The sequence below is a fragment of the Sinocyclocheilus anshuiensis genome, unplaced genomic scaffold (genome assembly GCF_001515605.1).
Source record: "Sinocyclocheilus anshuiensis isolate Anshui unplaced genomic scaffold, SAMN03320099.WGS_v1.1 scaffold1075, whole genome shotgun sequence".
NCBI classification, from domain to species: Eukaryota; Metazoa; Chordata; class Actinopteri; order Cypriniformes; family Cyprinidae; genus Sinocyclocheilus; species Sinocyclocheilus anshuiensis.
The window spans coordinates 1,845,224-1,871,985 of NW_015544163.1; the positions used below are offsets into that span (position 1 = coordinate 1,845,224).

At 38.0% G+C, this 26,762-nt stretch overlaps 3 protein-coding genes across 4 annotated transcripts in view; 2 read left to right on the plus strand and 1 right to left on the minus strand.

The window, feature by feature from the left end:
- The window catches only part of coro7 (coronin 7), a 155,019-nt gene extending 151,540 nt beyond the window's left edge, over window positions 1-3,479 (plus strand). Inside the window, exons 20-28 of the mRNA XM_016495662.1 lie at window positions 1-85; window positions 177-262; window positions 362-503; window positions 607-696; window positions 771-887; window positions 1,088-1,223; window positions 1,329-1,420; window positions 2,599-2,685; window positions 2,777-3,479. The exon at window positions 1-85 is cut by the window's left edge and continues 18 nt beyond it. Of these exons, the coding sequence (XP_016351148.1) occupies window positions 1-85; window positions 177-262; window positions 362-503; window positions 607-696; window positions 771-887; window positions 1,088-1,223; window positions 1,329-1,420; window positions 2,599-2,685; window positions 2,777-2,785 (844 nt within the window). The 3' untranslated portion in view covers window positions 2,786-3,479. The remainder of the gene's footprint in view (window positions 86-176; window positions 263-361; window positions 504-606; window positions 697-770; window positions 888-1,087; window positions 1,224-1,328; window positions 1,421-2,598; window positions 2,686-2,776) is intronic.
- A 981-nt stretch (window positions 3,480-4,460) lies between these two features.
- pam16 (presequence translocase associated motor 16) lies at window positions 4,461-7,183 on the plus strand. Its single transcript, XM_016495737.1, has 5 exons — window positions 4,461-4,557; window positions 5,034-5,118; window positions 5,517-5,653; window positions 5,760-5,825; window positions 7,019-7,183. The coding sequence occupies exons 1-5, from the start codon at window positions 4,555-4,557 to the stop codon at window positions 7,106-7,108; spliced, it is 381 nt and encodes a 126-aa protein (XP_016351223.1). The 5' UTR covers window positions 4,461-4,554; the 3' UTR covers window positions 7,109-7,183.
- Window positions 7,184-9,243: 2,060 nt separating this feature from the next.
- Window positions 9,244-26,762, minus strand: part of LOC107695710 (zinc finger protein GLIS2-like) — a 43,033-nt gene continuing 25,514 nt past the window's right edge. For both annotated transcript variants that reach the window (XM_016495735.1, XM_016495736.1), the window contains exons 2-7: window positions 18,328-18,544; window positions 18,121-18,251; window positions 15,736-15,918; window positions 15,519-15,652; window positions 14,039-14,157; window positions 9,244-13,963 (exon numbers count right to left, since the gene is read on the minus strand). In XM_016495735.1, the coding sequence (XP_016351221.1) occupies window positions 13,254-13,963; window positions 14,039-14,157; window positions 15,519-15,652; window positions 15,736-15,918; window positions 18,121-18,251; window positions 18,328-18,517 (1,467 nt within the window). In that variant the 5' untranslated portion in view covers window positions 18,518-18,544 and the 3' untranslated portion in view covers window positions 9,244-13,253. The remainder of the gene's footprint in view (window positions 13,964-14,038; window positions 14,158-15,518; window positions 15,653-15,735; window positions 15,919-18,120; window positions 18,252-18,327; window positions 18,545-26,762) is intronic.

Here is a 26,762-nt window from a genome sequence, read left to right on the forward strand (position 1 = left end):
ACCAGACGGGAAACTGCTGGCCACTGTGTGTAAGGACGGAAAAGTGCGACTGTACGACCCACGCAAGTCCACCTTGCCCGTCCAGGTTAGTTCAGCATCAGATTAATATTATTAAACTTCGAAAGCAAAATAAATCGTATCTTTTTGACAAAGTTTTACCATCTTTGTCTATGTAGGAGGGCCCAGGACCTGAGGGCCAGAGAGGGGCCCGTGTAGTGTGGGTCTGTGATGGCAAGTACCTGCTGGTTTCAGGATTCGACAGGTACAATATACCACAAATTTAGCCAAAATGATCATAGTATTGTTACTAGCAGTGCCTCTCTGGCACTAAAAGAGTTTTAATGGCTTATTTCCTTTACAGCCGCAGTGAAAGGCAGCTGTACCTGTTCTCTGCTGAGTCCTTGGCATCCGGGTCTGTGGCTTCAGCGCCTGCTGATGTGTCTCCCTCGACACTTATCCCATTCTACGATCCCGACACCAGCGTCCTCATCCTCACTGGGAAGGTGTGTGAGTGTGTGCCTTTGCTGAGCATTAAAATTGGCCATTTATTTATAGTAACAAACAGATTCATCCAACAGTGTGTTTATTTGTTCTTTGGTCTTTCAGGGCGACACACGTGTTTATATATACGAGATCGTGCCTGAAGCGCCGTACTTCATGGAATGTAGTAGTTTTCATTCCTCTGAACCACACAAGGTATTATTGTTGGTGCTGATGTTGATGATACAGAAAGCAGACTGTTTTACTAATGTTTTACCGTGTCATCACAGGGGTTGTGTTTCCTGCCGAAGGCTGAATGTGATGTGTGTGATGTGGAAGTGGCTCGAGCCATCCGACTTGGCAAGACCACCATTGAACCCGTGGCCTTCAGAGTGCCTCGTGTTAAAGTAAGAGTGACCCTCGTACCAGAATCTGAAAACTAATTATTATTATTAATTTTGTTATATTTTTAAATTACATTATGTCTATATTTCTGGATACCTTTAGCTTGATCATTTTTGAGTACTTTTTCAGCTTTATATTACAGTGTTTCTTTCTCATGCTGAATGAACAAATGTAAACATTTGAATCTGTCTTCGCTCCACAGAAAGAGTTTTTCCAGGATGATGTTTTCCCGGAGACTGCAGTGTGGTGGGAAGCAGCTCTGACCGCTGCTGCCTGGCTCTCTGGATCCAACGGACAGCACCGCAAAATCAGCCTGCGGCCCAAAGACATGATGCCCGGTACAGCTCAACATCCCCAAACACAACTCAAAGAATACTTGTCCAAAAATCTGCTCTGTGCATGTAGTATTAAAGCACCCTTCCTTATGATCTGTTTTCTTTCAGTGAGTGAAGCACCAAAAGAGGCTCCTGTTAGGAAGTACCTGCCCTCCTCCGTCTATCTGGAGGAAAAAACTGATGAACAGAAGAAAGAGGAGGTATCTCTGTCTGTCTGTCTGTCTGTCTATCTATCTATCGTTTCTTTGTTCATTCATTCATTCTATATACCTGTCCTTTGTTTGTCTGTCTGTCTGTCTGTGTCTGTCTCTGTCTATCATTTGTTCGTTCATTCTGTCTGTCTCTGCCTATCGTTTATTTGTTCATTCATTCTATGTACTGTATCTGTCGTATGTTTGTTTGATCATTCTGTCTTAAGTTTGTTGGTTTTGTCTGTCTTTCTAGCATTTGTTTGTTCTGTCTGTCTATCATTTGTTTGTTCGTTCATTCTGTCTGTGGCATTTGTTTGTTCTGTCTGTCTTTCTATCATTTGTTTGTTCTGTCTGTCTGGCAATCATTTGTTCGTTCATTCTATCTGTCCATCATTTGTTCTATCTGTCTCTCTCTCTGTCTATTGTTTGTTTGTTCTGTCTGTCTATCGTTTGGTTGTTCGTTCATTCTGTCTGTCTGACATTTGTTTGTACTGTCTGTCTTTCAATCATTTGTTTGTTCTGTCTGTTTGTCTGTGTCTGTCTATCATTTGTTCGTTCATTCTGCCTGTACATCATTTGTTCTGTCTGTCTCTCTCTCTGTCTATCATTTGTTCGTTCATTCTGCCTGTACATCATTTGTTCTGTCTGTCTCTCTCTCTGTCTATCATTTGTTGGTTTATTTTATCTGTCTGTCTGTAATTTTTTGTTCTGTTTGTCTATTGTTTGTTTGTTCTGTCTGTCTCTCTCTCTGTCTATCATTTGTTGGTTTATTTTATCTGTCTGTCTGTAATTTTTTGTTCTGTTTGTCTATTGTTTGTTTGTTCTGTCTGTCTCTCTCTCACTGTCTGTCTGTCGATTGTTTGTTCTCTGTCATTTGTTCATTCTAACTGCCTGTGTCTGTGTCTCTGTCTATTGTTTGTTTGTTTGTTCTGTCTGTCGTTTGATAATTCTGTCTGTTGTTTGTTTGTTCTATCTATGTCTCTCTGTCTATTATTTGTTTTTGTCTGTTCGTTCCATCTGTTGATTGTTTATTCATTCTATCTTTGTTGTTTATTTGTTCTGTCTCTCTCTGTCGTTTGTTTGTTTATTCATTCTATCTGAGTTCTCTCTATCTGTCCATCTGTCGTTCCTTCATTCTGTCTATCTATCTTGTCTCAGTTATTTGTGTGTATGTGTGTTTCTTGCAGTTGCTCAGTGCCATGGTGGCGAAGCTGGGAAACAGGGAAGACCCTCTGCCACAGGAGTCATATGAGGGGGTGGATGAAGACGAGTGGGTGAGTAAAGAACTGACCCCACAAACACACACACCAGATGATTCATAACACACTGTAAACCATCTGAATCCTGTCTGTGTGTGTGTTTCAGGATGACTAACACACAAGCCTTGCCTCGCGGTCCAGTCAGGGTGCCAGCAGCAGACATGGGACGTGCCTGCTGTATTTGAATCTTGCCATTCCAGGGTGCCAATGTACCTCCGAAACGCTCCTCATCCCGTCGGCTTCAGCTCCATACAGCCTGCTGATTCACTCTCACACACTCCTCCATCCGTCTTCTAGTTTATCCACCCGTCATCTCTCTGCATTGGTTTAACTGGAGTATTAATATCTGTTATTAGCGGTTAAAATGATTCTTCACAGATTAATACATTCCTATGCATAGCTCAGACGTTCATCTCAGATGCATCACGCACATTTACAATATGTCAGTTTTAATGATGGGCATCAGTTTTGTACTGCTGTAATTGACTGTATAATGACTGCATGATAGCAGATGCCTTCCGTAACACAAAACCTCTCTAGATATTTTCATTGGTGAAAAGTGCATTTAATACAATCATTTGACTATTGAAATGGTTAAATGTATGTTTTACATCGATATTGTGGTAATTTGTTGGATTAAATGTCACCTCCTTTAGGTTCTTAGCAGTGTTAGTTATCCTTTAATAAGTCTTGAGCAAAAAATGTCAGTGTACCTCTAAATGAATGATCTGGAGACTGTTGAAAACACTCCTTTTTAAACTGGAAAATACTCCTTTTTGTATATTTCCTTCTGCTCAACCTCATCAACAGTATTAACACATCTACTTCACAAGGGTATTTTCTCCAATAATCAGGTCTATCACAAGGCAATACAACTAATTTTGTTTTTTTAACAGAACATGTTTACATATGCCAGGTAAGGAATCGTGCATGTTATGGCACTTGTACCATGTGATGTCCTGTGCTTGACATGTGATCATGTAATCACACATAAATGGTGGATGTTAATAGATATGGTAATGATCTGCTAAGTGTTTTTTTTTTAATGTGAGCTCATTTTGTTACCAATCTGATGTTTTTGGGATGCTTTTTCACAGCACTTGTAATCGCGTTCATTTTAATACTTTATAGGCAATAATGTTTTTCACTCCTCTTTTGAATGGAATCAGTCTTGTGGGAATGTTGCCTCAAAATAAAACCTTGAGAGCTAAGAAATATGGAATTGAGTGGTGTATTTATTGATGATAATCACAATCATATTGTAATTGTTGCAATTGTAAGTGTTATTGTTGCCATTATTATTATTATCATCATAATCATCATTATTATGCAATGTATTATTAATGATATAATTATATATTCACAATATAATATTATTAGTAGTAGTAGTAATATTTCTCTCTACGTATATATGTATATTTTATTCAAGAACTGGTTATAGACAAGTTTCCCATCTGGTGATTTTAAATATATTCCATTACTTATGTTTTTATTATTATTATTATTATTACTTCTACTACTACATTTACAAGCACAATAAGAAGAAACAACATGTAGAGAGTTACAATAGGCTACAAGAAACTATAAAATTACCTAAACCTACATTTAACTCGTTTAACTAAAACGAGTTTTTTAAAGAATGTAAAGATCATCAATTTCCTTGAAATTAAAAATGACTATCTTCTTACTGGCCACCCGGATTGTCCTGCGATTGTCCATTGCTTCAATCTGAGCAGATCGTGAACGTCCTCCAGCCAGCAGGTGTCAGTGTGCGTTGTGTGTGTTCGTCTCGTTTCTTCGCCGGTTTCATCAACCTTGATGGAGTTACACGTGAAAACCTTTGCCCTAAACTGAGCTGTTTATCATCATCACAACAGATCAGTCATGGTATGTTCATATATTTATTTAAAGATCATAATGATTTTATGATTTTATGTCGGTAGCTCTGTATCTCTAGAAATGCTAATAATGGATCATTCCATTTCAGATGATCTTATGCAACGACCTTGCATTTCATTTTCATAGTAGGAGTATTATTGCAGTATGAACGGGAAATGGTTGTATGAACGATCAATGAATCTTTATGACAGCAGAAGTGATGTAAAGATGATTTAAAGAGGCTGTGTATTTGTGAAGCAGTTAATTAAATATATAAGCTCAGATACATGTATATATTTCATTTATTTCACTTATTATGACACATTATTTATTATGAAACATTTGTATGCGAAACAAGAAGGTGTCACTCTAATGTGTCATTTGCCTTCCTTTCAAACTTTGTATCCTCTCATGAAATTGTATGCCACTTTCTTAATGTTTTATGTTCTACTTTGTATATTTAGTGTGTTTTTGTGTTCACATAGGCCAAGTATCTGGCTCAGATCATTGTGATGGGGGCTCAGGTGGTCGGACGAGCTTTTGCAAGAGCTTTACGTCAAGAATTTGCAGGTCAGTTCAAAGAAATGCTATATTTTGTTTGTTTATTAATAATTAATGGCATATTAATATTAGTAGCATTTATTATTCATCAATTTCTCACCATTTGGTAAATGGTATTTGTTCTACTTGTTAATATCTGCTTGATACATACATTAAATAAATACATTTAAACGTGTATTTATTTATTCTTATTTAACATCTCCATAAAATAACAACCAAATATTACAATGTGCTTATAGCTATTATTGTATATCTTCTGTTTTTCTTATTTTGGGAGTCTTAGGAGAATGTGACTGTGTCTTAATACGCAAATGTCTTGCCATGACTGATGTTAATGATCTCCAATATGAGGAATACTCTATATATGTGAAGTATGACTGTGGCATGTTGTGTGAATGTGAATGCAGCCAGTCAAGCGGCTGCTGAGGCTCGGGGTGGAGCGGGCAGACAGTCTGCGGCTGCGTCTAGTTTCACAGGAATGACTTTACAAGAAGCCCAACAGATACTGAACATCTCCACACTAACACCAGAGGAGATCCAGAAGGTGAGAGTCTGTTTTAACAGTCTGTAATATAATTGGGACCAGCATTACAGTATTCACCCTCTAACAAAATGTGTTTTCATTTTATGTGCTTTTATTTTCTCCTCAGAATTACGAGCATTTATTTAAAGTCAATGACAAAGCGGTTGGCGGTTCATTCTATCTTCAATCAAAGGTAATTTTTTCAAGAAACAATTTTTCTTGTTGTTTCCAGAGATATGCTTTTTTGTTAACATCTTTTAAGTCATAATAATGATAAAGCAGGTTTGTGGTCACAGAAACTCTTGGTTCAGTGGTCACTCATAGCTTTTCATCCCATTAGCTATGTTTCCATCCAAAGATTCGAATTAAATTTATGCGCAAAACTGGAATATCGCATTAAACATTTGCGAATAAAGCACTGTTTCCATCCAACGAGTCCAAGAGAACAAAATAGTCACTTCCTGGTAAACTGGCACTAAATATCACTAAGAAAACTAGGAGAAGCCACTGAATATAATAATTTCCATATATGATAAATGACTTGCGCCTCAGAGCGAGCTGACGAAACACAATAAATGCTGTCGGAGGTGGATGCTGCTAGACAATTATACAGAAATACTTCGACGACAGACTTTGCTCAGGCATTTCAGAATGACCAAAACAACATTTATAAAACAGATAGTTCCGGTCCTTGATTCTGATTGGTTGAGCCGCGTTCGAAGCTGTTGTAAATTACTCTACAAACATACACCTTTGTTTACTTTGTGTGTTGCTCGGCAACCACTTTATTGCAACCACAACTGTTTCTGAGGAACTACATTGTTTGGCGGAAGAATACTGTTTTTATTATCATTACACTTTATTTGCTCTGTTTTATTTTGTGAAACCTTACTACGTATATGGAATAACCGTTTTATAAAAGCAGTAAGTCCCGTGAAGCCGTGGTTTACAGTGAATTTATAACAGCTAAGGGTCGTGCCTAACAACGCCTCTTAGTTGTTATAAATTCACTGTAAACCACAGCTTCTTGGGGATTATTGCTTTAATAGATGCTGTGAACGAGATCGGTCCGCTGGTTAGTCAAGTTATCCCATCTTATATAGCGCAAAGTCACGTGACTTTTTCAATGCGAATCGTGGAATTTATTCGGTAAATGTGTTTCCATCGTAGTTTTTGCGCATTTTGTCTTATTGGATAAAGTTTATCCTACTCAAATGTGTGAATAAGTTTTTTTAAATCCAGCGTTTTTTTTATGCGATATTCCAAAATGCGCATAAAATTAGGTGGATGGAAACATAGCGATTAAACCCATATCTTTAGCTATTAGATCAGTGGTTTTCAACATCAAAGAAATAATAATAATGTATGTTTGTCACTCTTGTATAGGTGGTACGGGCTAAAGAGCGTCTGGATGAAGAACTCTCCATTCAACAGCAGCACCAAAGCAAACCACCAGACCAGCAGCAGCAGACATGAGCTCCATCCTCACACGTCTCCACTGTAATTATGACCCAGACCCACAATAAAACTCCATCTTTTTGTACATTGAAATGTCAATCATTTCTTTATTCATCGGTCAGAGTGGAGGAGTATTTTCTGGACATTTCTTGGAAGGTAATTTATCCTGAGGTCGTGTTGGAGTTCATCCAGGAGCTTATTGAACTTTCTAACATGTTTAAAAATGTACATCACTCTTCAAAAGTTTGGTGTCGGTAAGATTTTTGAAAGAAGTCTGTTATTCTCATCAAGGTTGCATTTATTGGATCAAAAATACAGTAAAAAGTAATATTGTGAAATATTGTTACAATTTAAAATAACTGTTTTCTATGTGAATATATTGTAAAATATACTGTATTTCTGTGATCAAAGCTGAATTTTCAGCATCATTACTCCAGTCTTCAGTGTCACATGATCCTCCAGAAATCATTCTAATATACTGATTTGTTGCTTAAGAAATAGAAATCTTTTGTAACATATTAATGTATTTACTGTCATATGTTTGATCAATTTAATGCATCCTTGCTGAATACAAGTACTTTTTTTTTTTTTCTTTTTTTTTGCTGACCTCAAACTTTTGAAAAGTAGTGTATCCATCCATTTCTTCATGTTGAAAGGAATGATCTGGATTTAATATAAGGTATCAACTTCATTTCAGGCTTAATGTAGAAAAAAAAAGTGAAAGTGACGTGACATGTGGCCAAGTATGGTGACCCATACTAGGAATTAGTGCTCTGCATTTATCCCATCCTAAGTGCACACACACACACACAGCAGTGAACACACACACACACCGTGAACACACCCGGAGCAGTGGGCAGCCATTTTTGCTGTGGCGCCCGGGGAGCAGTTGGGGGTTCGGTGCCTTGCTCAAGGGCACCTCAGTCGTGGTATTGAAGGTGGGAGAGAGCGCTGTACATTCACTCCCCCCACCTACAATCCCTGCCGGTACGAGACTCGAACCCGCAACCTTTTGGGTTACGAGTCCGACTCTCTAACCATTAGGCCACGACTTCCCCAGATTACCACGGAAGTCATTTAACACTGTTAAAACTAGGAAAATGTTTGCTGTAATTCAACAATTAAAGTCTAGGCAAAACCTTGGATGGATTTTCCTCCAGTAAAAAGTACTTGTATCGCATGTCCATCTTTTCCAAGCTATGAAAGGAGATGAGAGATTGTCCAGACAAGGTTAATAAGTGATGCTATCACACCTGTCATGATGTTATCATGAAGTCTTGTGGCTGTACTTTAGAAACAGAAATGTATGTTTATCCCAGTATAATAAAATATGTTTATCCCAGTATAATATTATGCCCCATAGACTTCTGTGTAACTGTAAACAGTCCAGTCTGGATGATGCTTGTCTGTGGTAATCAGCAGTGTGCAGCAGATGAAGGTTTTTTTTTTAAATCCAGAACTTTCCTTAAAATCTTGATACATTTGGCCTTCATTTAAGGTCATTCTTTTACCTTCATTTACTACTGTCAGATTCACACCATAAATACTGTCAGTGAAGCGATATACAACGTGTTGCTATTTGAGTGATCAGTGAATTTTCTCTGGTTGGTTATTACTGTAATTAATATATTTAAATATTAATATAATAATATGTATAGCTACATTTGTTATTGTATTTTAAGATTTTTTCCATTTTTGCCAAACCCGAGTAGATGTATTATGAATGTAGTCTGTACAGTAAAAAAAATGCACAATATAAATGCAACATGAATTAACGAGACTTCTGTGATTTAAACCAGCTAATCACACTGAATCTTTAACAAAGAAAATGACTGAATATTGAACATATTTGTTCAAATTATACAGTGTTTTTTCTTCAGGATTAAATATCAAATGTTAATGAGGATTAGGTCATAAACATTGATTACTGAAATTTGTTTTGGGATCCTTTACAAACACTCTGTGTTTACATAAAAATTACTGCTATGTATATTTCAGTTATTCAAACGGGTCAGTCAGACGCGTCGAGCAAAAGCAAACCGATGAAAGAGCCAAGAAAAAAGACCCTGATCTGAGTTAATACTATAAACATTTCAGCCCTCTGTACTTGAATATCCAAAACATTCAGCAAAAAATGACACAGCAAAGCGCAGTATATCAAATGCAAATTTATTAAACATTTGTTTCTTTTACTTTCATTGACATCCTTACCAATACCGTAATAAAAATCCTCTAAAACAGGAGCACACACCTATGTTGTACCAACTGGAGAGTTTTACAGCTCTAAAATTCTGCATGTTCAGCTTTAGAACATGATGCTGGGAAAAAATATATATATTTATTTATATATATATATTTATTTTCATATACTGTATTACATCTACATTTCATCTATAATAAAAGGCACTTGGAAAAAATTAAAATACTGATATTAAAATATCTCAAAAATGTGCAAAAAAAGGAAAAAAATAAAAATGGATACTGGCCTTTCCAGGCCATAGTCTTTTTGTTAACCCTTTGTGCATCTCTGTGGCACTTCAAGAATGTGTCCTATTATTAGTTCATTTTAGAAACATCTTTACTTTTAATGTGAGCTTTTTTCTTTAGATTCTAAAATGGTGCTTAATTTATGTACCGTATCTAGTTTCTTGCATCATTGGAGTGAATATCTAAATTTAAATATCTAGCTATGACATCTTCCCTGCCATTCAGTTTATTGCTTAAGTCTCTCACATACAGTTGCAGTAAATTCAGAGTCATTGAGGATGCACCATCGGTCTGTTAAGGCCTTTGGAGTCAACTGTGTAAAACAGTGTGGCCGTTTTCAGAGTGCTCAAAGGGTTAAAGGTTCAAACAGCTTATCTGATATTGAACATTGATGTAGACCTTGACAGGTCTGTGTCAGTATCAGCTTTCTCCAGCCAACAACATGAGAAAAGGGAGTAGGAGAAGGTGGGCAAAGATATTTCCAACTTGTTTAAAGGATGCAAGGGTTAATAAACGTCATTACCGCTAAAGCCTCCTAAATACATGCTGATGTCAAAGCTCTCCAAACCTGAGAGGATTGTGTTTGATTACTGCATGTATTTGCATGTTATCACTTATCTCTTCTAAAAGGCTTTATAGAAGCACAGGGTTAACCTTTTCTTGGCTGCAACCGAATAAATAAAAATAATCTGGGGCCGTGTCAGGGTCAGTGGCCTACTTTTGAAACTAGGCGCACGATCAAGATGTGGACATGTTGATTGGTTGAATGTCCATTATACAGGACATTAAACATTACATATACATAATTTATAGAGTATGTAAACTTAAAACATCATGATATGATTAGGGCTAAATGTGAGGGCTTCTTACTCAAACCCTTCCCACAAACTTATCTGTCACCTTCTCCTGTCATTTCTCCCTATTTCATCAGCTGGAGAAAGCTGAACACAGAATAGCGATAACAGAAATGAAGCAACTTCAACATCAGGAAATGTCACGTCCAAAACAAAACAAGTCAGTAAAACAAAACAGCATTAATTGTATAGTTTCCACAAGCAATACAACAAAAATAATTATGGAATAAGACTCTGAGTGTATTAATGGTTTGGAGGGGAGGGCAGGGTGCATGCTTTAAGGAAGTGCGATTATTTCAGTCGGAATGTTTATACATTACATTCGTTTGTTCTATACATTTTTTTCTCCCAATCTATGAGTAATGGACATTACTGAAAGATGCTGTAAATATGTCATCTCTGTTAAAGAAGTACTTCTCCTGAGAAGACAGAAGCTGTTACGTGTCTGAGTTCAGGAGAGAAGACTTAATCAAGAGCATTATTTTAATCTGAATGAGGCCTTGATTGTGACAGGTTGATCATCAATGGAGGATGACAAAGACTCTGCAAAGTTTCATATGACCCACTTCAGGATTTAAATGCACCTTTCAACACAAGAATTATACACCGCTTTGACGTTGGAGATAGCGTCATAAAATGCACAATATGAATATCTGCCTTAAAGGTTGTGTTGTACAACTTGATGTGCCTAAAATCTAGCACAGAATCTTTTGAATTTTGATTTTCAGTTTGTATGATGTACCACATAATTACACATCATGCAACTGGGAAAAATCCGAGCCAAATGGGGTCAAATGTGAAATTTTTAGTACTTGGAGTGTCGCCTACAACTCCATTTGTGTAAGGTGGCGTCAGGAGTAATGCTGAAACTTGACACCTCGCTCTAGAGTTTGATGCATTGGGGAACGTTGATGTGGGTCATGTGAAAGGGTCTTAAATCAAAATGCTATCTTTTGGCCACCTGAATAGTGCTTTCTACACTTTATTATTAAGTCCCTACTTTAATCTCTGGGTTTACGATTAGATTTTTAGCACAGTGATTTAACATGGGGCAAACCGTGAAAGCAAAGTTATTTTAAGCAAACTAGGCCCTTAATCGTTGAAGTACACTTAAACTGGTGTATTGCAAGTGTCAGCATGTCCACTGGGTTGTGGATAACGGTTATTTTTAACATTCCACTATTATGCATCAGCCAAAGGTCCTTTGTTTTACCCTGCCGTTCTAGTATACGGCAAAGCAGGACAATATTAAATCTGGCCCTTGATTCAGCTAGTAGTGTGCAGTACAAGTGATGACCATAAGATGGCACTATTTACAACAGTGCCATGTCCTATGGGGCATTAGCATGACCGCTTAGTGAGTTTGTGCCCTTGTATGACTTAAAACTCAGTCAGTCTGAGCCTTGTGTCTGTAAATCTCTTATTCAACAAAATAGAGCTAGTCAAGGTTTCTATTTCCTCCTCCTCAGAGGACAGATTGTCGTTCATACTTTGTCTATTTTTATTCAAAGACATATGCTTACATTGCAGTGACACAGCTAGCAGCAAATGCAAGGTTTTTCATATAGCTTGCAATAGCATTGAGCTAAGGAAGTTCACTTGCAAGGGATGCAGAGGGCACCCGCTGACCGAGGTGGGACTCGGGACAGTCTGAAGCAGTGGTGTCCATTCCTGCTTCTAAAGGGCCACCGTCCGGCAAAGTTTAGCTCTAGCCCTAAGTGTAAACACCTGTACCAGCTACGCAAGGTCTTCAGGATCACTAGAAACTTGTGTGTAGGAGCTGAGCTCTGCAGAAAAGTGGCATATAAGGGCCAGAACTGGACACTACTGGTCTAAAAGGTACAACAGATGTTGATTGACTGCAAGTAAACGAGCTGCTCTCACCTGACCTATGACCTCAGCACCCCTTTGCAAAACTGACCAAGCCCATGCGATTTAGCCTCAAAGATCTCTAGCTCGCTACGCTCAGAGGTCTTTTCATAACGCACGGAATGGCTTGAAGGTCAGAAGAATAATAGCATACATTTGTGTCTTTAGTGTGTTGCGTACACTGTCGTCCAAAGGTTTCTCTTACGCGTAAATACATTTGTCTCTTGAAGCAAGGGCACAGATTCTGAAGTCTGCCGTTTAGATCAGTGCTCTCATAAAACAGAAAACAAAGTGTATAAGACTTAGGTTCCGATCCTGCTTCTGGAGGGCCACCTTTCTTCAGAGTTTAGACCAGGGAAGGGCAACCCTGGCCCCCAAGGTCCACTGTCCTGCAGAGTTTACATCCAACAAGCTCACCTGGCTGTAATTTATCTAGTAATCTTATAGACTTTGATTAGTTTAGTTTGTGTTTAGTGAGGGTTGTAACTAAACTGCAGGAAAGTGGACTTTGAGGGCCAGATTTGCCCACCACTACTTTAGCCCCAACCCTAATTAAACACAATTAATCAAGCTCTTTCAGGATTACTCAAAACTTTCAAGCAGGTGTATTGGAGCAAGTTGGAGCTAAACTCTCCAGGAGCAAGATTGGATAACCCTGGTAATAAGATAAGCCAGAAAGAATGAGAATGGAATGGAGGTGAGTGTTTGGCCACTTTCTAGATTGTTACGATAATTTCACTTCAAGATACCATCCTTATTACCACAAGAAACAGGTAGCTGTGTCCGACCATAAGGTACAAATTAGAACTGAAGTAGCGCTAAAAGTTGAAGATGGTGTCACCTCCAAGCAGAAACGCATTTGCTTTGAGAAAACCCCCCCATAGGCTTGCATCTGACCTCTGACCCCTGTTCCACCCCCACCCTTCCCCTGCCGTTTCTCTGGAATGTGGCGCTCAGTTGACCACAGCTGGCTTCAGCACCACCGGGCCAGAAGGGATGACAACCCAAGACAGGGGGTCATGGGATGCCCCCGTAGACAAGTTGAGCACTCCGCCGTGGATCTCGTCCTCACCTCTGGCCTTGCCCTTGCCATGGTCCCTGTGCTCCGAGCCCAAAATAGGCACCATGGGCAACCCCAACATGGAAGATGAGAAGGTATGAGACAGCAAGGGTGACTTGGCCAGGCCAAGCGGGGAACCACTGAAGGACAGGATGGAGGTCTTCCCAAGCCCAGCTGGAGGGGAGCTTGGGCAGCCCAGTGTGCTCAAGTCCAAGGGGTGGGGACTGAGGGGGGAGAAGGGGAGGGAGCCTCCAAGACCCTGCAGATGGTGACCGCCCAGGAGAGCAGCGGCAGCACCAGGAATGATGATGTGGGCCCCACTGACGTAAGTCAGCTCAGATTCTTTCCCTGCCCCTGCAATCTGCCCCGGCTTCATCAGAGAGCCCACCCCACCCGGACCTCCCTGCTCCTGGGCGACAAAGTGCCCGTGAGCCTTAATATGCTTCCTCAGGGAGCTGGGATCTGTGTAGCGTTTCAAGCAGCCCACCATCTTGCAGTAGTAGGGCTTGTCCACATAGTGCGTACGCGTGTGTTTGAACCGGTCACTGGAATTGGAGTAGCGCTTGTTGCAGCCCTCGTAGGGACAGATGTATGGCTTCTCTCCTGAAATACAACCACCAAGTTAGCCAGGTCATGCAATCTTCACGTATCTATCCATACATTTAACTTGGTACAGACCTGTGTGTGAGCGGTTGTGAATCTTGAGGTTCTCCAGGCGGGAAAAGCTCTTGTTGCAGGTGGGACAGCGGTGAGGTTTCTCATTGGTGTGAGTACGGATGTGTATCAGCATCTTGTACCTAATGATGCAGACATTAGAATTAAGGTGCATGCTTTAGAATTAAAGGGTTGGTTCACCCAAAAATTAAAATTCTGTCATTAATTACACACCCTCATATCGTTCCAAACCCGTAAGACCTTTGTTCATCTTCAGAACACAAATTAAGATTTTTGATGAAATCCAAAAGCTTTCTGACCCTGCATAGGCGGCAAAGGAACTACCACGTTAAAGGCCCAGAAAGGTAGTAAGATAATATAGATAATATAGTTCACGTGACATCAGTGGTTCAACTGTAATTTTATGAAGCTATGAGAATACATTTTGTGGGCAAAGTAAACAAAAATAAAGACTTTATTCAACAAATCTTCTCTTCCGTGTTAGTCTCCGCCGCGCATTCACAAGAATACCATGACGCATACTGTACGTGTGGTGCTGCTGATGCAGGAGCCGGCGTTCTGTGCCTTGTTTGCAAGCAAAGGAATGCACACGTCGAAGTCTGACACGGAAGAGAAGAAATTGTTGAATAAAGTTATTTTTGTTTTCTTTGCTCACAAAAAGTATTCTCGTAGCTTCGTAAAATTAAGGTTGAACCACTGATGTCACATGGACTATTTTAACAATGTCCTTACTACCTTTCTGGGCCTTGAACGTGGTAGTTGCATTGCTGTCTATGAAGGGTCAGAAAATAACAAAACAAATCTTAATTTGTGTTCCGAAGTTGAATGAAGGTCTTACGGGTTTGGAACGACATGCAATTAATGACAGAATTTTAATTTTTGAGTGAACTATCCCTTTAAGGTACATGCTTATGTAACTTAACGGTGCGACTAGTAGCTGAAACGGCTGAATTTTCCTTTCCAAGGAAATTAACCTAAAATGGCTCATACAGTATGGTGGGTATGCATTTTAAAATGAAAAAAAAAGACTTGTTATACTAGCAACACACCAGTATTTCTCCATTTGCATCTTTGACGTGCCAATATTCAGTACTACAATATACCTTTCAAATTACCATGCACAATTTTGTGGACATTTCAGAATACCGTGAGATAATCTATTAGTCAAAATTGTTTACTTTTTATGAACACACCATAGCTTAATCTCTATCAACGAGTCAAGATTAACACAACACTCTCCTGTCCAGCTTTTAAATGTAGCTTTTTTTAAGATGGGTCAAAACTCTTTTTAAGTCTGTTACAATAAAACGTAGATTGGTCTAATTTGAATCCAAAAAATAAGACTCGTTACCCCTTGGCTAACTGCTAATTGATTTAGTTCTTAAGACTGAGTCTTTACATAAAGGCTAAATTTATGCAACTGGCCCCTGCTGGTGCTAAATGTATCACAGACAACCTTATTTAGAGAATGCACTAAACACACCTGGCATTGAATCCCCGTCCTTTGCGTGCACATCCCTCCCAGAGGCAACAGTACCCAGATTCCTTCTCAGGTTTTACATGGAAGTCATTGACGTGATCCACCAGGTCTTGCAAGGAGTCAAAAAGTAGGTGGCACTGTGACAAGAAAACATGCACTATGAGCTAAGGTAAAAAAAAAAGCACATTAGCACCTGCATTAAACTGCTTCTATTTCTCACCTTCCTCCAGCGACAGGCCAGCTGTTCATCTGCGGAGAGGTCTGGAGAAGCTCGTGTGTCCTTGGGCTGCCGAATGAACATTGAGGAAGGCAGGTGAAGCCCTCCACCTCCTCCAATGGGCACGAAGAACTGGAACGCTTGAGACGTCACCCCTCCCTCCACGTAACGGATATGAGCCAAGTCCTGCGGGAACAAAACCAGAAAAGGCAAACATAATTCAAGCCTCTTTATCTTTTTACAGCAGGCCAGCGATTCTAGTAATAGTTGTTAAACTCAGTAACAGGAGCTACAGGAGGTCCGTGTTCTGTAATCGCCCTCTCAGCGGGAGACTCTTATGAGTGTTTTGCTGGATGTGGCAGCTCGTCCTCGCTGTGTTTCTGCCTCCAGCTTTGCTGATCTGAGCTAATGCCCTGCCACACTTTGCACTCCACCACAGATTTGAGACTTTAATGAGAGAAAGCGAAATGGCAAGGCACCAATAAACATAACATAATAAGAACATAGAATCTTATACATGGAGCTTGATTTTGCACAAGTGCCCTATTATGAGCACACTGATAAAAGTGTTTTTTTTTTTGATAGCAGGACTAGACAGTAAACTATAAACTAGAGATTGTTTTGAAGGAAATGTGAGTAGGTGGGAATCAGCAGGAACCTGGTGATGTTATGTAGATATTTGAGTCACGTTTTGATAATAGGCCTATATTTATAAAATGCCATTAAATAAGATACTGAGATATTTTAAAGTATATATATTTCTTTCTTTTACCCTCACTAGTTTTTTAGTGTTTAAGGGTTTGTTCATGTTTCTGCCCCTAACTATAAGCAATAGTAATAGTGATGCTTAAAGGTTAATTAGAGTAGAGACAATGATGGTTTTGACTGGACAACAGTGTCAGGGCTGTCTGGGAAGTTTTCAGCTATGTGAGAAATGTGCTTAGAAAATCATGTAAAATGAGGCTCAGGAGTGCCATCATCTAAGACCTGGCTGCTGTTTATCCGTTGGCTTGAAGGAGGGGTGGCAGGCATCGGAGACACACACATAAGCACACAAAAAGCCATGCGTCTCGCTCCCAATTCAATTTTGAGCGAATTAAATTAAGCAGAAAGAGCGGACGGCGAAAGAGAGACACTTTTGTGAAGGAGCACAGGGGGCATTTGATAAGAAACACCAGTTTTGGGTCACTGAGGGTAACAAATCTGAATGTCTCGTGTTGAGGGAAGGTGAGGAATGTTCCTGTGCATTTAATTCTTCATTTGGACAACTTTAAAGGCAATTTTCTCAATATTTTGATTTTTTTTTTGCACCCTCAGATTCCAGATATTCAAATAGTTGTATCTCAGCCAAATATGATCCTATCCTAACAAAGCATACATCAATGGAAAGCTTATTTATTCAGCTTCCAGATTATTGGAATTTCAAAAAATTGACCCTTATGATTGGTTTTGTGGTCCAGGGTCACATATGGTCATTTTATGCACATATGGTCATTTAAATGAACAATTTAATGACTTGGATAAGTCAAAAAAGACGTTTTAAGTCATTTTTACAGTGTAATCAGATGGTCTACACAGGCTACAACTCAAAATGTCAACATAACAGATCATTAAACTGAAAAAAGGCTCACACATAAGCACACAAAAAGCCATGCGTCTCGCTCCCAATTCAATTTTGAGCGAATTAAATTAAGCAGAAAGAGCTCTGTGTGGCTGTACCTTGCTGTAAATCTGATTTAACCTCGCGTCCCATCCGTCAGCCACACGGACGGCGAAAGAGAGACACTTTTGTGAAGGAGCACAGGGGGCATTTGATAAGAAACACCAGTTTTGGGTCACTGAGGGTAACAAATCTGAATGTCTCGTGTTGAGGGAAGGTGAGGAATGTTCCTGTGCATTTAATTCTTCATTTGGACAACTTTAAAGGCAATTTTCTCAATATTTTGATTTTTTTTTTGCACCCTCAGATTCCAGATATTCAAATAGTTGTATCTCAGCCAAATATGATCCTATCCTAACAAAGCATACATCAATGGAAAGCTTATTTATTCAGCTTCCAGATTATTGGAATTTCAAAAAATTGACCCTTATGATTGGTTTTGTGGTCCAGGGTCACATATGGTCATTTTATGCACATATGGTCATTTAAATGAACAATTTAATGACTTGGATAAGTCAAAAAAGACGTTTTAAGTCATTTTTACAGTGTAATCAGATGGTCTACACAGGCTACAACTCAAAATGTCAACATAACAGATCATTAAACTGAAAAAAGGCTGTTTTTGTTGGCATTTTAGTATATTTAAGCTTAGATCACTGTAAAGTATTTTAAAGTAATACTTCTTGGTGCCCATGTAATTGTGCCGTTCCCTAGTGTTGTGGACTCACCCCGGGGAAAACGGGAGCTGAGCCGTTTCCATTGGAGAGATCCGGAGAGCAGGCGGTGTTTCTGGAGGACGGGGACATGCTGAGGTCCACAGCGGGCGGTGTGGGGGTCTCCAATTTATCCTGCAGGACACCTGTGGACATACACACCTCTGTTATATTCTCTGCAATTACAGTGTTGTATACTTCACGCTGTGCTGATTTGTTTACCTGTGTGTGGAGAGGCAGGAGACGCTGGAATGATGACTGCGGTCCCGTCGTCTGCCATCCGCAGCTGCCCCGCCCCCTTAGCGTGAATGGGAGAGGGAGTGAGAGTGGGCGGAGACCTGGCGCCTCTGTCCCGCCCACTGACCCGCCCCCTCGGCACTTTCAGGTCCAGTGGCTCGTCTAAGGACAGCATGATGGCATGCAGTCCAGAGCCTGCAACCTACACAGAGAGCAGTTTAGGTGAGAACACTGAAACATTCACACAGATCCTGTAACAGCAGGACAGTTGCATAAGAGCAGTGAGCATTCATAACACCACCATGACTTTCATGCTGGAAACATTAATCCAGAAGTAGCTGCCTTAAATGGACCAGAACTGTTCCATAATTTGATGGTTATCATTCAGATGGAGAGGTTGTGTTGTGGATTTCAGCATCTCTTTACTGACTGAGGCACATTTTTCAATGTAGTACGTTTCAGTGTATTTCACTATTGTTGATACAATATTATAATTGTATTACTATTTTGAATTAGCTCTAAATTTTATATTTTCAGTTTTCTTTTTAATTCTAGTTCAATTTTTAGTAATTTTACTGTGCTCTTGCAATTTTGATTAGTTTTAGATTTAAAAAAAACATTAATATTTATAAATTATGTATGTGCTATTATAGTTTTTATTAATATTTTTAATTAGCTTTTTTTTTTTGCTTTTTCAGTTTTCATTTAAGCTATAGTTAAATTTTTAGCAATTTTGTGTGTTCATAGTTCAAGTTTTAGATTTTTTAAATATATCTATTTAGTTGGAACATATTTTTGTTTCATTTTTAGTTTTCATCTCCCTTTTTTAATTTTAGTCATTCAATTTAAGCTTATTTTAGTTGCCAAGGCAACATTCCAAATTTTCATTTACTTTTATTTTTTATTTTTCATCTAATAACTGTTTTTATGTCAGATTTGAGCATTGAAAATAATAAACGTTAGGGATGATCTGAGAAAAAAATTGATATCAGATTATTTAGAACAATATCTGCCAATTCTTATATTTTGGTGCTTCTGCTTTTTGTTAATGACTTATAGATCACTTATAATTAATTACACCGCTTTGGAAATAATGTTTTTTTATAGACAAAATCAGCTCTGAACATGAGCTGTTTTTAAACAGTTGTCTGATGTTAATGTCCTATTTTGTATTACTATTTAAAAAATGGTATGTGAAACTACATATTACATACATATATTCAAATATTGAATATATTGAACATATATTGAACTTTATATTCATCAAATAACTGTTTCCACAAAAATATGAGCACGACTGCTTCCAACATTGATAATAATCAGAAATGTTTCTTGAGCAGCAAATCATCATATTAGAATGATTTCTGGAGGATCATGTGACACTGAAGACTGGAGTAATGATGCTGAAAATTCAGCTTTGATCACAGGAATAAATTAATTTTTTTCAATATATTCATATACAAAACAGTTACTTTAAATTATAATATTTCACAATATTACTGTAAATATTACTTGTAAACTTTTAAAATCCATTAAAAAATTAGCATGTATGTGTTTATTATTAGTACGTTTGGAAACAAAGTTGTTTTTACGTGGTACAAAGTTAATTCAGTGAGCACTTTTGAGGTACTCTAGGAAGTTTACTCTGTTACATGGAAGCAATTTGCATACTCTGCATAGTATGCATACTAGCCTATACAGTGCAGAAAGTAGTATGACAGAATGCAGCTGCATACAGAAACACACACGCAAGCGTTTAGATGCTGTTTAGATTTCACTTGGCAAGAAAGTTTTTCCCCTTTTGCTCATTGTCTTTCTAAACACCTCACACACACACACACACGGTCAGCCCGTCTGAAAAAACATCCCCGATCGATCTCACACAATTACTTCCACTAGCTTCCCCTCATTCCCCCGCACAAACTGTCCTCACAATTACAGCCATTACAGCTTCCACATTCCTGCCGACTGCATGCCAAATACAACGTTCACAGAGCTCCACCTCAAAGCACAGTTTCACATCTCTTTTTGTGCGACATATAAGCGCGTACGCATGCTTCCCGCCGCGCTGAATGGCTCTTTGAGAGGGGTTAGCTTGTGCCAACAGCAGGAAGGTCAGCGAGGTGAAGGCAGCGGGTCACCGAGTTCAACAGCCCAGCCAATAATCAGCAGATAACCGCACACAGAGCTGCATTATCAAGCAGTTCTGTGTCCTCGGCCTCCCACAATGTCTCAACCGCGTCCTGAAATGATCTGCGTCCTCTTGGAAAGATCTCAAACGCTCCAATTTTTGGTCTTTGATGCCGTGCCAAAGAAGCAGACAGGCAGTTTTACAACAACTAGCGACGATTGGTCAGAAGAATACACAGGTTGCGTCATGGCAGGAGTTAATGTGCAACCCGTAGTATCTCCAGCTGTCTGGTGTGTAAGCGTCCTGTGTGGACTGAATCTGTGCTATCTCAGACCGGGGTGGGGTTAGAGACGTGATATGTGTGGTATGTTAATGATTTTCACATAATTGTCTCAATACGGCGGATAAAGACTGCTTTGTATCTCAACTCTATTGTGTGGTCGGAGCATCCAGTCAGAACCTAAAAACAGCATTCACAGCCCATATTACTTCCATAATGCCACATATTTTTGAATTAATTTGGACATTTTACAAGAAAACATGCAGGGACTTGATTAGGCTTATTCCATCAGGTGGTTGAACAATAAGAGGCATTGGGACGTCAGTCAAAAAGGAAAATTGTTTCAGACTATGAAGCTTAAAGGGGTCATATGATGCGATTTCAATTTTTCCTTTCTCTTTGGAGTGTTACAAGCTCTTGGTGCATTTGTTTTGGAATAACGCACTGATGAATTCTGAACAATAGGAACAGGAATGTTTTAAAGTAAATAGGGTCAGTTTTAGGAATGCACAATACCATATGAATTGTTGTCCATTTTATTTTATTTTATCAGTACTGAAATTGAATATCGTCCAGTATTTAATACTGAACAGGGCATGCTCATTCCTGCCTATTAGTGTTATTTTAGTATCAATTAGAGTTTATTTTGTCTTTTAATTTTTAGTTATTTTTTTGTCATTTTTATTATTTCTTTATAGTGTTTATAAAGTTTTAGTTCATATCGTTTTAGTCATTTTAGCTACTGCAAAGTAAATGAAAAAGAGAAATGTTGTCTTTGCATCTAGCCGAAATAATAATTAAAAATAATTTTTAATATATATTTTATTTTATTTCAGTTAAAGGGGTCATATGATGTTGCTAAAAAGAACATTATTTTGTGTATTTGGTGTTATGAAATGTGTTTATGCGGTTTAAAGTAAAAAAATGCGTGAACATTTGGGCGGCGTTATGCAAATCTTCCCACAGAGCGACGTAGGTATGTTGGGGCGTGTTAGAACGAGCCGTTTTAGGTAGGTGTGGCTGACTCTTAACTTTTATAAACAATATCTCTTTGGATTTGAGACTTTAGTCTTTGCAACTTTACAGATCTTCTTTATGCACCAAGAGCTTGTAACACTCCAAAGAGAAAGGAAAAATTGAAATCGCATCATATGACCCCTTTAATGTTTTAGTTAAAAATAATCACCCTGCTGCCTATTATGTTAGACATCATCTAACAATCAAAGCTAATTAGATATAAAAACACTAGTCATTTAATAACACTTATTATAATTTATAATTTGGATATTGAAAATGAATATCTTTTACCTTTTATATTTTTAATTATAATATTGTGATATCTAAAGTCTCTTGTGCTATTTTGTTTTAATGTTATTAATTAAAAGTATAATTTTATTTATTAATTTTTTTAAACACAAAATACTGGCATTTTAAAATTAGCCATTTCTTGGTTATTGGCCATAACACTAAATTAATTATCCATGTGAGCCAGAATTAAAATATCAGTGCATCTTCTAGTCCATTTTGTTTTTATATTACGTTTGTTTAATAGCTGCCATAAGCATCAAGCTGTTAAAATAACTTTTCGGAAGATTACAGTAATATGTAGTCAAGTGCTATATGTTTCTTGTGATGGAGAAGAGGGAGCTCAGCCCTGCTCCTGGTTATCAGCCTTCCTGCTGTTCAGTTTACTGCCGGTAATTTTCCAGTAAACTCAAAGACCTTTATTAGCAGGTGTGTCTGATTAAAGTTGGACCTGAGCTCCGTTAGAAGGTAAGACCTCCAGAGAGTTTGGAAATCATATTTATAATGTGTGCTCAAGTCATTTTGGTCAGTCTGATATAAACACGTTTCTGATATTAACATTTCTTTCTCTCTCTTTCACTTCCAGATAAAGGATACATTTGGAGCGCAAGAGCAACAAAGTGAAGAACAAAGCATGTGCATTATGCATGCAATATCATGCATAATGCACATATAAAATGCTTATGTGCTGCCACAGTGAAGGATGGGAAATTGTGGTTGTGCAAACCTTTTGTGGCTAAATGAATGCGCACAAACTCAATTGTATACAATGAAGAAGATTCACAATTAAATATTATGATCAATACCAATTACAGTAGCTTCTGCATCAGTCCTGAGCTCCCACATGGTTCGGTCAGGAGAGCCAGAAGTTTCCATAACAAAAGAGCTCCTCGTGCTGGTTACAGCTCCATGTGTAAACCATTACTAGTCCATGCCTAAGGCCAGCTGCAATAAATCATCTCTTCCTTATTTTAATTAGGCCCCCAAACGGTCCACGTCTGACCCCCCTCACATTTCCGAGAGACTGTTCGGGAACGGTTCGATCCAGCCGGTTTGAGGAGAAGATTCGTGTTCGTTTTTGTGCTGAAAGGTACTGATTGATAAATGGCTCTGAGGTATGAGGAAGGTCAGGTTTGTGTGTTTTTGACAGGATACAGATTAACAGTGCAAGACAGTTATACGGCTTCATACATGCCTGGATCAGTCACATCCCATCTGGGGTTAAAGATCAGCCATAATGCTACACAAAAGCAATCCTTTCTATATGAAAAAGAGGCAACTTGACATGATAATCTCATTTATAACACTGAGGGGAAAAAAGCATTTCATTAGACATAATGTGTTTTTTGAGACACAAATACAAGAAATGTAGAATTTCGTTCAACCTGCATTAAAACCTGTTATTATAATCAGTGATAATTATGTAATAATTATGATTAATTATTTAGCTGTTTGTTTTACTTTATGCTATTGCTTTTGTCACCACTATTATTTATTGTTTGTATTTTTACTGTTTTTTTTATCAAAAATTATGAAATTTCACTGTTATCTAAAATTTTATATCATAGCAACCTTATTTCCATCAAAATACACTTGATATATATCATTATCAGATATGTCATATCCCCCACTCTTGATTATGATTTTTGCCATAATCGAGCAGCCTTAGTGTCTATTTGCCTCTTTAAAGGGTTAGTTCACCCAAAAATGAAAATTAGCCCATAAATTACTCACCCTCAAGTCATCCTAGTTGTATATGACTTTCTTCTTTTAGACGAATCCAGTTGGAGTTATATAAAAAATTGTCTTTGATCTTTCAAGCTGTTTAATGGCAGTCAGCAGGTGTTGCAGTTCATCAGTCCAAAAGAAGTGAAATAAAGCGCATCCATCCATAATAAAAAGTGCCTCATATGGCTCCGGGGGGCGAAAAAAGTCCTGTAGCGAATCGATGCGTCATTGTAAGATAAATAACCACATTTAAAACGTAATAATCACTTTAATGTAGCTTGTGCCAACAGTTGTACACAGAAGCAGTTCCGGGGGAATGACGTAAGACGTCGGTTTTGCGCATGCGCCGCTCAGAAGTGATGCACGCGGAAACGCAGCGGAGAGATCAATACCCATTAAACAGCTTGTAAGATCAAAGACAATTTTTAATTTAACTCGGACTGGATTCAGCTGAAAGAAGGAAGTCGTATACACCTAGGATGCCTTGAGGGTAAGTAATTTATGGGCTAATTTTCATTTTTGGGTGAACTAACCCTTTAAGATGAATCGCTTGATGTATTGTAAGTCGCTTTGGAGAAAAGCATCTGCTAAATGAATAAATGTAAATGTAGCAATTTATGTATTTGTATGTACTTTCTAATGAGTTTATTAAAATAAGACAAATTTTCTTAGTCTCTTTTTTTTTGGAAAATTAAAAGGATCAATTTAGTGGTAATATTTTCCCGCTTATAAACAGTTTTTAACTTGTTTATACTTGTTTAAAAAAAAAAATAAAAAATCAGCAGCAAAACAGGATAAATAATGAGTGTTTAGATATTTTATTTTAACATTCTAAAACTATTTATTAAGAACAGGATGTTTTGCAGTGTAAGGTAAGGTATGACATACTTATATTTGTTGGTAAGATCTTTAAAATATTTTTGTAAGTATAAGTCTATTTTAATATATATTAAAATGTCATTTATTCCCGTGATGCAAAGCTGAATTTTCAGCATCATTACTCCAGTCTTCGGTGTCACATGATCCTTCAGAAATCTTTCTAATATTCTGATTTGCTCCTCAAGAAACATTTCTTATTATTATCAATGTTGAAAACTGCCCAATATTTTCATGGAAACTGTGATACATTATTTTAGGATTATTTGGTGACTAGAAAGTTTAAAAGAACAGCATTTATCTTTACTGTCACTGTTGATCAATGTAATGCATCATTGCTGATTAAAAGTAGTTATTTCTTTCAAAAAACATCTTAATGGCCACAAACATTTGAATGCATGTTCACAAGATGATTTCTCTATCAGAGGTTGCAGAGTTCACTTTATGTTAAGTGTCATATAAAGCCATAAACAGTAAAGTAATGATTACAGATGCTAAACCAAATGTCTGTGTTCATCTTGACAAGAATTTATTGGCTATATTGCAAGACGTCTTGCATTATTTAAGGAATTAACTAATTTAAACTGGCAAAACACACTGGTTTTAGTGAAGATTGTTATTAAGACGTCATGATCTTTCTTCTCAATTTCTCTCTTGCGTTGCATATGTGCCGACTGGAGAACGTATATTAGCCTCAGACGCTACGAGGGCTGCGCTACATCTTTCAAGCTTTATACAACTCAGGTTTTGTTATGTCTACATCATATTTAAACACTGCATTTGTTTGTTCACCTCAGAAAACCTCTGAACGAACTCAGCGGTTTGTGTCGCGGGGGGTGTTATTCACTGTGGAGGTGCTGGGCTGAGACAGAGCCTCGCGGTAGCGCTCCAATGTGAAGTTTTGGGAGAAGGTGTTGCTCTGCCCCATGCAGACTTCCCCACCCCACCGTGGGTTTGGCAGGGCTTTAAAAGGCAGCATTGTCCGTGTCTCGCCACCCCCTCGCTCCTCTCCCCTGCAGAGTAAACATGGGCTGCAGCAGCTGAAGGAGAGCATTTGGAACGGGACGCCGGCTGAATGAAATGTTTGTGCCTCCGCTGTGACCCCGGTGGCCAGAGGCCTCAACGCCCGGACCCCCTTGCCCTCCTCGCCCCCTGCGGAAGTCACCAAATCTGCCATTTCCTGGGTAGGGGCGATGTGGGCAAAGAATGGGGTCAGGATGAGGCAGGGTCAACGGGAGGGTATGGGTTTCACCGGCCCTGTGAGGTCAAACCTCTGAGCTGATCCTAATTAACCCAAGATTTCAGACCGCCACACATGCTCAGCGTGATGTATTTCTACTCTGGGGTCATGTCGAATGATCGTTTTTGTGAGCTGAGCGCACATGAACGCCACTGCAACTAAATTACAAGTGGGAAGTTTTATGTCAGAAGCTTTATTTGTAAATGTACAGTTCAGTTTAGCGTTATTGTTAAGTACAACTTCAAAAAATAGTATTCGTTAATTAAAATAATACAATTTTGTATTTCGCCTTGGCAACTAATTGAAGTGGTTCAAGTACTAAAATTAATAAAACTTGAACATAAATAATTTAAGATAAATACAAATATTATTATTAGTTGAAAAACGTAATCTAAAAAACGTACATGAAAATTAGAAATGTTTCCTTGGCAAGTAAAAAATAAAAAGTTTAAGTACTATTATTACTAAAAGTAAAATATACATTAAACCTAAATAGAAATATTTATTTAAAAAAATTGACAAAAACATAACTTCATCTTTAGCAGGTCTCAAATCTCAATATTTATTTTTTAAAATACTTTTATTTATAATATTGTGATGTCTAAATTCTCTAGCATTTAAAACTATTGGTTTAATTTAATTGTATTAATTACAAATTATTTTTATTTTTTAATTTTTTAACACAAAATATAATAGAATTTTAAATTCAGAAAATAGAAAAATTAGAAATACTATTGAAACAAATAAAGAAAAAAACTACAAAAACATAAACTTACTAAAACTTAAATATAAATTATCAATAGAAATAATAAAAAACGAATTAAAAACAAATATTACTTGAAAAAAATAACACTTACATG